Source organism: Quercus lobata, chromosome 5 (assembly GCF_001633185.2).
Source record: "Quercus lobata isolate SW786 chromosome 5, ValleyOak3.0 Primary Assembly, whole genome shotgun sequence".
In the NCBI taxonomy this organism is placed as follows: Eukaryota; Viridiplantae; Streptophyta; class Magnoliopsida; order Fagales; family Fagaceae; genus Quercus; species Quercus lobata.
In genome coordinates this window covers 11945147-11956105 of record NC_044908.1, presented here as the reverse complement: position 1 = coordinate 11956105, position 10959 = coordinate 11945147, and the positions used below count along the sequence as shown (strand labels likewise).

At 36.6% G+C, this 10959-nt stretch overlaps 1 protein-coding gene across 1 annotated transcript; it reads left to right on the top strand.

Annotated features, from left to right (window-relative positions):
- Positions 1-10008: 10008 nt before the first annotated feature.
- Positions 10009-10398, top strand: LOC115989959. Its single transcript, XM_031113821.1, has one exon. It carries the CDS (start codon positions 10009-10011, stop codon positions 10396-10398), a length of 390 nt encoding a protein of 129 aa, XP_030969681.1.
- The last annotated feature ends 561 nt before the right edge of the window (positions 10399-10959 follow it).

The following is a 10959-nucleotide window of genomic DNA, read 5'->3' as shown; positions in this document are numbered from 1 at the left end:
AATCATACTAAGCAGGGTGTTATTGATACTTTGGTAGAAAAATGAGCAAAACATTATTGGAGTGCATTCCTATCTCTTTAGATTGTGTAAAAATTAAACTCCACTTTTGTCTAGCTTATTTTTTAAGCCAACAAACAATTAGCAGTCCTAAATGAGAACTTGGTTGATTTGGGAAAATATTACACTACATGTATGGAAATTTTTTTTTTTTTTTTTGAGAAACTTATGTATGGAAATATTGGGTGTTCATGGTCTCTTTGTTTTGTATCTGATAGGCTGAATAATAATTTACAATTTGATTTCCTCTTGGTGAAGTAATGTCAGCAGCAGGGAATTAAGGAAGCTACTAGTATTAGTGTATTACTATATTTAAATAATTTTTACATGTTCTCAATAGTATATAATATAAAAAAAAAAAAAAAAAATTCAAAAACATAACTCAATGTACTACATTGGAAAATATATTTCTTTATATATTAAGTTAGCAAGGCCGCATGACACAACATGGTACTTTTAATTAGTGTTGGGTCTTAATTAGATTGATCTTACAGTGTTTAAAAGCTTTGTAATTCAATTGTCATGTCTTGAAGTTTCCAATCAAAACATTTAAAATTCAAATTTCCGGTCCCGGTTTTAACAATCAAATTATAATTTTTTTTAAATATTGATTTATTTCTTGTTCTCTGGGTAGATAACCAAAATTACTATATATATTTAATAAATTTCACAGTGCAAAGATAATTTTTATTGGTGGGATATTTTTTAAGTTAGCAAGGACACGTCACACAGCTTAATTAGATTGATTTCTTTCCTTATCCTCTAAGTAGATTAACAATATTACTTATTTAAATAATTTTCATAGTGCAAAAATAATTTTAAATGTTTTTTTTTTTGAGAAAAAATAATTTTAAATGTAATAGTTGTAAGGCCCTTATTTTGTATGGTGATATTGTTAGACTGGGAATTACTAACACATACAGAGAAAATAAAATTATGTAACGCAACAATAAAAGAGAAGTCCTAGTATTTATAGACTTCTCATGTCTCTTGGGAAAAGATATGTCTATTTACCAAGAGATGCATCTTATCTAAAAGACACACAACTTCTGTAAATAACTAACTTTAACACTTAATTAATTCTCTACTATTGGTTGGGAAAGCAATACCATCCATCAAGTGGGTGTTATTATATAGGTGAGGGTGCACTATATTTTGCTGTAATCACTTATCACTATTATATACTACAATAATTATACATAACATCATTACTTTTCTCTTTTAATTTTTTAGAGAAAAACACCATTATTATCATTATAAAAAAAATTGCTTTAGAGTAAGTATTATACTTTATAATTACAATGGAATTGGACTATACAATGCCCCTCAATAATAATTATTTTTTTATCAATAAGTAAAAACAGTAATTGGCTTTTAGGGTAAGCAAGACTCAAACTAGGGATGGCAATTTTTCCCCGTCTCGCTTAACCTGCCCCTCCCCGCTTCGCGCCATGCGGGTTTTCTCCGCCCCGCAAAGGTGGTGGGGCGGGGATGGGGCAAGATTTTAGCTCCGCACCATGGGGCAAGATTTTAGCTCCGCACCATGGGGCGGGACAAGGATGGGTTTAGACGTTTTAGAACCACCCCGCCCTGCGTTGCTAAGGGATATAATTGTAAATTTTTTATATCCTAAAACCCTACTATTTAAACAAACATATCACTATTAGCTTATTTTATTTTACCTAATATAGTTCTCTGCCTTTATTTTGTTATGTGTTATACTATGAGATTTTATTTTTTATTTTTTTATGATTGTCTTGTTAAACAATTGGCTATATTATTCAATTTTTTCTAAAAATTGATTTGATTTGATTTGATGGGATAATTTAGTTGTAATTTTAAATATATTTTTATTAATGAAATAGGTTTTATTAAAAAAATTGTACTAGTTGTAGGGCAAATTAATAAAAAGTAAAGTTTTACGAGACGGGGTGGGGTGGGGCTTCGCAGGGCTCCAAGGGGTGAGAAAGTTTTCCCTGTCATGCGGGGCGGGAATGGGGCAAGACAAAACAATACGAGACGGGGACGAAGATCCCATCATTCAGCCCTACCTCGCCCTATTGCCATCCCTTACTCAAACTCAAATCCCTTTTTTTTTTTTTTTTTTTTTTTTTTTTTTTTTTTTTTTTTGGAAAGAGTTTCATCTTATGGTGCCTGCTCCTGATGATAGCTTTTTATCATCAAACTAAGACACCAATCAATTTTTGGTGTAGGCAGGGATTGAACCCTGAATCTCTTATACAACCATCAGACACTTTACCAGTTGAGTTAACTGGAACTCACCAAACTCAAATCCCTTATTCAAAGATAAATAATTTTATCTATTGATTTAACTGAAACCCATGTCTCACCAAATTTATAATCAACTAATAAAATAAAATATATCAAATTGACATCAAATATATATAGGTAATTTTTTTCTCAAAAAAAAAAAATATATATATATATATTTATATATATAGATAATTTAATACAAACCCTGAGGCCAGAGCCCAACAAATTAATATGTAGATAATTTAATACAAACCCTAAGCCCAACAACATCATATGGTACAAAGGAAATATAGACTATTTCGGAGTAACCCAAGGAGATTGAGATCTCACCAAGGCCCAGCTGAGGTTTTTCATGATAAATGATATTTCTTAATTTGATATATTTTTATATTTTATGCAAATTTTTCCATCATAAGTGATATCTTTAAAATTTTTCCCCCCTTTTCATATATATTTTTAATAATATCTATATAATCATTTGTGTTAAACCTATATTTAAGATTATATATATATATATATATATATATTGTAATAATTAGGCTAATATATCTTGATATTTGAACAAATGACCAATATTTTAAGATTGTGAGATCTTGTGAGATTTAATACCATGTATTTATATGGACTTGAGATTTGATTTTGTGAGTTTGTAAATAAGTTTATAAGATATCAAATTGTTATTCATAATTTTTTGATAATATATATAAGCAACTTTGTAGTAAAATTAAATACAATTTTTTAACAATACCAAGTTGATGAATCCAATTTTTATAATTTCATAAAATAAGACCATTCTATCTAATTAACTCAAAAATTTTAATTTTAACTATAATTTAATTATTGATTATTCGCATAGATTTGTAAATGGGTAAACAAAAATTTAGTCACACTACTTATTATATAAGAAAGAATAAGTTAATTAAGTAATTTGTGAACATCTTATCAAATTTGGTAATGAGCTTGAACTCAAATAGCTCAGGCTTACTTTAATTCAACTTGGCTTAGATCATTTAGGTTATATAAATTAGTTTTCAAGATTCAGAAGGGAGAAAAAAAAAAGATTTACTTGAATATAACCATTGTATTTTTGTATAGGGTAAAATCTAGGTGCACTACATTAGGTTACCCAATACAATTAAGATACATAACTATAACGGATTAATTATTCTTGAAAAAAAATAGCATTTTTTGTACTTCATTGGTCAATACGACCATGCATTTTAATTGGGAAACTTATTATACTGCATATAAGGGATTGTGCTTAAGTTTTATTATTTTTTACGATATCTTCTTCCTTGACAATAAAAATATTTGAATTAATAAAAAAAAATACAATTTGGTGCCAATCACTTTTGTAATGTATGTAGTGAGTATTGTACCATACCCATAATGTTTTTGGTAGTTTTATTTATACTAAAGACAGTCTATAAGTTTACAAAACCAGTATGTGCCTATTTGAAGATTATCCCCAAGACCCTAAGAGCATTTACATCAATCAATACAAAATAGAAAAAGATATCAATTTTACAAATTTAACCTCCAAAATCACTCATATCAGTCAAGCTAAAAAATGTGTAAATTTGCAAAGTTGCTACAGTAACTTTATAAATTTACAAAGACACTATTCACTTTGCATATAGTTTTTTTATTCTTTGTTTACATATCTAGAGACTGAAGAAAGAAAGTGTATGGTGGCTATTGTGTGTGGAAAAAGATAATAAAATATCATTAAAAATTAATATTTTAATGTAATGTAGTGTAAAATAGATAATCTCATGGTTTAAAAAATCGAACCAAACTGACTAGTCTGACTAGTTGAACAAGAAACCGGCCACCACTCCAGTGGCGGAGCCACATGCATCCTTGGGGGGGCCTTGGCCCCTCCAAAATTTTTAATTTTTTTTTTACAATTTAAGTATATTTTATAAATATATAAAGGTCATATGAAAAAAAAAAATAGGAGTTGGCCCCTCCAAAAGAAAGCATTGATCAAATAATTTAGTAATTTTTCCTAAAAAAAGAGAGTTTAGAGTTGAAATACAATTACAATAGAATGAAATAGTTAGGTAGTAAGTTTTGTGAGTAAATAGTGGAAGTGTAGAACCCCTAATTTTTAGCTCAATTTCAATTCCAATTAATACGTTCAAATCATTCAACATTAATAATATATGCAATTTGGTTGAAATTTCCTATTTTCAAGATTTTATCAAAAAATAAAAAAGCTTACATGATACTTCAATTATAACATTATGATATTGATTTGTTAAACATAGATGAAGTTTTGCAAACAATTTATATATTTTATATTTACACATACACATACATATATTATGTGGATTTTTTTAGGGGAGTGTCTATTTTTTATTTGAGTTTATCTTGACAGAATATATAGTTCAGCCCCCTCAACTCAAGATTCCTGACTTCACCACTGCACCACTTAGGTCCAAACAAAACCCCAATAACGGTCAAAATCAGTTAAAAACTGGGTTAAATCGAGAACTAGAGGCAGATATAGTTTTACCCCGGTCTGGTTTTTAAAACCATGGATAATTTAATGTAGGATTTTTTGAAAAATAAATTTATAAAATAGAAAAAGAAAATTCTGGTTCTAAAATAAACGATTTTTTTTTTTTGCATGAGGTGAATGCTTTTAACATCGTTTTCATATAAAAAAATAGGGGCGTGACTTATGACTCATGAGACATACAAAAAATGTCTTGTTGCAAGCTTCTATTTTTTTGGCCAACCCATCTTCGATCTCATTGGCTTCATGGTAGGCGTGAAGTGGAAGGACGATCGGTAAAGCACCTGAAATCGTCAATTAATAAAGAAACAAGATTCTACCATACCCAACAATTAATAATGAGAGACATTGGGAAAGCAAGTAAGCAGGCATGAATGAAGACTTCGAATCTAACTGCAACACATCACTCATCAATATCATCATATGCGTTAAAGTTAACCGTGTTTTCGAAATCAGTGGGGATCAATTCAGCGAAAAAAAAAAAAAGCAGTGGGGATCAGAACCGTGTACGTGCAAAAACGACTGGGGCAAAACTACCCAGAGTTGATTAGCCCATGGTTTTTATTTTGTAGTCACAAGATTGAAAAAAAAAAAAAAAATTCCTCATTGCTTTTGTCTTTAAGTTTATAAATTTTAAAATATTATTGGTTGTTAATATTTATTTTGAGAGTTTTAACTTATGACGTTTATTCTTAATGATAGTTTTTTATTAGAGATGACAAAATATGGCCGACCTGCACGTACCCAATCTGACCCGACTCTAATGGGGCGGGTTTTACCTGATCTGTGAAGCAAATGGGCAAGTTTGGGTTTCAATAAAAAAAACCCGAAACGGGTTCGGGTTGGGTTTGGGTATTATGCAAACTCAACCCGAACCTGACCTGTATACATATATAATATTTTAAAAAAAAAATTAAAACCCTTAACCATAGATATAAATATCTTCTAAACTCTCTGTTTATCTCTCAACTCTCTCACTCACACTCTGGCTTAGCTCTCTCACTCACATGGCCACAAGTAGTCAAGCATAGCTCTTTGACTCTCTCATCTCCGTTTCGTCCTCGTTGAGCTCGCACAACCCTCTCATCTCCCTAGCCCATTTGCCGTATCCCTCACCCATCTCGCATCGATACCTTGCCAATCAGCCACCTTCTCACGGCCTCGCTCAGCTTCCTTCTCATGGCCTCACAGCCTCACTCCACCTCATTCTCTTTTTTTTTTTTTTTTGGTTCAGTTCGTCTCAATCATGTGAGTTTGTGTTTGTGTTTATAATTTTTGTGTTTATGTTTGTGTTAGGATTTGTGATTGTGTTTGTGATTTTGAGCTGGAAAATGATAAATATGAGATTTGTGTTTTTGATTTTGGGCTGGACATGACAGGATAAGGCCCATAGGGGCCTGATGGGGCGGGTTTAGGGAGAAAAAAAAACCTATTTATTAAACGGGCCGGGTTCGGGTCACGGGGACGGGCTCGCGAGTCGGGTTCAGGCATAGAAAAACTCGCCTTGAACCCGACCTGTTGCCATTCCTACTCTTTATCATCTAATCAAGACACCAATCCGTTTTTGGCATAGGCGAGGATTGAATCCCAGATGTCTTATTCAACCATCAAAAACTTTATCAGTTGAGTTAACTGGAACTCACTACTAGTTGTTAATACTTAATTAATACGTACAGTTTTTAAGTTTAAACCAATCTTAAAATACTATTAGCTGGTCCATACCACATGTGCACCTAAAGGCTTAATGTTTACGGAGAATTTTTTTATATCTAAATACTTATTAAGGAATAAAAAGCTATTCATATCTATATAAAAAAAAAAAAAAAAGAAATCCAAATCAACGATTTGGTAGAAATAAATATAGAAGTCTAACATAATTAAATTAGAATTTATTTAGAAATAAATTAATAATACATAATTTAATTAGGATTTGTTTAGTGCTTGGTTGCTTTATTTTAATTATAGGGTGTTTGAGGACCAAGGAGGGTTGAATACGAAGTAACACACATGATTCCGCCCGAAAAGCATATCCGACCGGAAGACTTCATCAATCCAAGAAGGGAAGGAGATTTGAGATAATGTTGTATGAGGGCCCGCTTAGAGGAAGAAGTATCTTGGAAAGGGGCCAAGGCGGTGGGAGGGAGCTTCTTGTAAAGGTTTACCTTCTACCTTCACATTGAATGCATTGCAACAACCTTATCAACTGCATTAATGAGGAAATGACACCTAAACAGTAGTTTCACAACTAAACAACTCCTTCTACCACCTTCAGTAGAACTTTGATGGGACAAGTGTCCTAAGAAAATCCTTGAAGCATGCAGGTGGAGAGTTAGGATGCAAAGAAGAAGAGTATATAAGGAATGGAAACCTCCCAATTAAAGGGGATTATTTTTCTAGAAGAATTAAGTAGACAAGAAAGTGAATAGGGCGTGATTTGAATTAGAACTTGTAACGAACTTATATAAGAACCAATCCTTGGACTTGCCCGAGGACAACATTATTCTCAATTAGTCTTTGAGCTGTTCTTCTCTATTTAGTTTTGATTCTTTGACCTTAGACCTAAACTTAATCTAACTTACATCAAAACTGTTTTCTCACTTTCTATACAAATTCTATTGTTTTGGCTCAATTTGAAGGACAGGATACCACTATTCTCAGTGGACTTGGACCATCAATTTTCCAGCACTTACATTAATAAAACAGTTATTTTTAATTAGCTTTAATTAATAGTGTGGGGGCCGTTCGATCAATAGGCCCATTAAGTTCAGGATTGTTGGGCCTGTGTCCCATCCGAGGATACATATCCGTCCGAGGAGACCAAGTCAGGTCATAAGGTAATTACTGAAGGGAGTGGTAGTCAATATCACGAGGGTAGAGTTCTGTATCCGTCCGAGGACGCGATACTCCTCAGCAGTATGTGTCCGAGGACGATCAGAATGCGGTCTTGTTGCAACCAGACCTCAAAATTAAGTCACCATTAAAGATAGAATAATCGACCAAGGATAAAAGAGATAAGGTAAACAAATATCTATATAATTACAGCTGCCTCCGCATTAATGACCTCTCAACCAACTCTCTGGCCGCATTAATGTGGAGGTGATACCTGAACAGTAAGGGAGCAACCTTACAGCTGCCCATAGGAAGTTCCAGGAGGTGCTAGATGGGACAGAAAGAAATCCTCTGAACCCAACCTACACGTGTGCGGTTAGGATGGAACACAAAGGGGGGTATATAAACTGAAAGAAGAACATGCAAAAGAGGGAGGATCGGAAGAGAAAAGAAAAGAAAGAAAAATACAGAGAAAAGAAGAAGAACAAAAGGAGAGAAAAAGAACGGTATTGATTACCAAAGAAAAGGATCGTTGTGCCAACTCTAAACTTTCAATATACGTGAGAGTGAATCTTTTCGTGATACAAAAGTTAACCTAGTTCTTTACACCCACGCTCTACAAATTATATTATTTGGGCTTTTTTACGGGCGAACCTAACACTATTACGGGTCGTTACAAATCGTGTCCTTACAATTGGCGCCGTCTGTGGGAAGAGCTTGTGTTAGCTTAAAGGACTTCCGGTACAACGTTTCCGATGGAAGAAGTGGATCCACCTCACCCCGCAGCGGGACCACATCAGGAGGATGTCAACCTGCATCAGGCGGAGTCAAGGGGCTCTCAGCATGGTGGTCCTCAAAGGAGTCCCGAACGGAGAGAAGGCCGGGAGGGGAGTGTACGTACAATTCATACCACCAGGAGCCACTCTTGGGGGAAGAGTCACGTCTCCCACGCGAAGCATGATGGGAATCTGCAACGTGAGATTGCAGATTTGAAGAGAGAGTTGCGCCATGCACGGCGGGAACGTTCCCCACCTTGCTCAGAACCATCATCTGGGGAGTCGGATGGAACTAGTTATAGGCAGAGATCGAGAACTCCGCAAAGCGAGACTTTCTCCTATGAAGAGGAGCACTGCCATCGACGTAGGCGTAGAAGCCCAACTAGCAGGGGCTTGGGAAACGATGCCATGAACAAAGCCTTGAGTCAAATTTCCAAGTCACCCTTTACGAGAAACATAGACGATGCTACCCATCCTCGGCGGTTCCATCAGCCTACGTTCTCTCTGTATGATGGCCATTCAGATCCGGTGGAACATGTAAGCTATTACAGCCAGAAGATGGCTATTTACTCCAGGGATGATGCTTTGATGTGCAAGATTTTTCCATCGAGTTTGGGTCCGACGGCGATGAGGTGGTTCAATGGCTTAAGGGCCAATTCTGTTGGATCTTTCAAAACACTGACTCGGGCATTTGGTGCTCGTTTTATTACATGCAGCAAGACTCCTCAGCCTTTGGGATCCTTGTTGACTTTGTCTATGCGAGAGGGCGAGACTCTCAAAAGTTACTCGGATAGATACTGGGAAATGTTTAACGAAATAGAGGGAAAGAATGATCCTGTGGCTATAACCACTTTCAAAGCTGATCTCCCAGCTGATCACGATTTGAGGAAATCCTTGACGGGTAAACCTGTCACTAGTGTGCGCCAGCTAATGGACAGAATAGATAAGTACAGAAGGGTAGAGGAAGATCAACTTCAGGGGAAAGGAAAGGCCAAGGTGATCCCTCAGGAGAGGAGGGATTTCAGGTCGGACCGTTATAATAACAGCCGACCACGGAGGGATTTTGTTGGGCAGTCGAGCTCGGCGGACGCCCAGTATGTTAATGCAGTATTTTGGGAGCTCGTTCAGTAGGTTTTGGAGAAGATAAAGAACGAGCCATTCTTCAAATGACCGAACAAGATGGCGGGAGAGCCTAGAAAACGCAACCCGAGTTTGTATTGCCATTATCATCAGGATCATGGGCACACGACGGACAACTGCAGGAATTTATGGGACCACTTGGAACAGTTGGTCCGTGAAGGGAAATTAAAGCAACTCTTGCATCACTCCAGTGGAAGGGTGAGCCAAGCAGGTTTTGAGGTTCGTGGTGACGCTTCATCAAGGCTCCCCCTGGGTATGATTAACGTTATCTTTGCGGCCCCGGGAAGGACTGGATCTTGCCCCTCCAGAGTGTTGTCGGTGTCCCGATCCCCAGTCGAGGATCATTCTCAAGCATTGAAGAGAGCCAAGAGGCGTGTCCCCCTGATTTTGGGTTTTTCAGATGAGGATATGGCTGGGACCATACAGCCTCATGAGGATGCTTTGGTGGTAACGTTGAGGATTAGCGGGTACGATGTCAGAAGAGTGATGGTTGATCAGGGAAGCGCTGTGGATGTGATGTATCCAGATTTGTACAGGGGGCTAGGTTTGAAACCAGAGGACTTAACAGCCTATAATTGTCCTCTAGTAAGCTTTGAGGGAAGGTTGGTCACTCCCAAGGGGCTAATCAGGCTGCCCGTGCAGTCAGGTACGGATATGGTGGAGGTGGACTTTATTGTTGTAGATGTTTTTTCTCCATACACGGCTATTGTGGGCAGACCTTGGCTTCACACCCTTAAACCAGTTTCGTCCACTCTACATCAGAAGGTGAAGTACCCATCCGGAGACCAAGTGTTGTAAATAGTAAGGAGTCAGGCGGCTGCTCGGCAGTGCCTAGTAGCGGCTATACAGCATCGGTCAGAAGCAGAAACCTCGGCTACGGCCGACAATGAGTTATAGCAATTAAAGTCTCCAGTATCAGGCTTAGACATGCCAGCCAATGGGGTAGAGTGTAAAGATCTGGAGAAGGTAGTTGTTGCTGATGATCTAGAAAAATTCTTCCAGGTTATGGCCAAATTGCCTTTGTAAGAGAAAGCGAGTTTGCTGGAATTCCTCCGAGCCAATGTGGACGTTTTTGCATGGGACTCATATGAAGCCCCAGGTGTGGACCTGAATTTCATTTGTCACCGACTCAACGTGAACCCTGCCGTTATGCCCAGGAGACAACCTCCTCGGCGACCATCGAAGGAACATGCCGAGGCGGTTAGAAGCGAAGTTGCCAAGCTCAAACAAGCTGAGGCTATCAAGGATATTTTTTACCCTCAATGGTTGGCCAATACGGTGGTAGTAAAAAAGAAGACTAGAAAATGGCGGGTGTGCGTGGACTTCACAGATCTTAATAAGGCCTGCCCCAAGGATCCA

Excerpts from the sequence above, each read along its gene's own strand:
- LOC115989959 (XM_031113821.1), top strand. The coding sequence starts at position 10,009 with ATGGCTGGGACCATACAGCCTCATGAGGATGCTTTGGTGGTAACGTTG.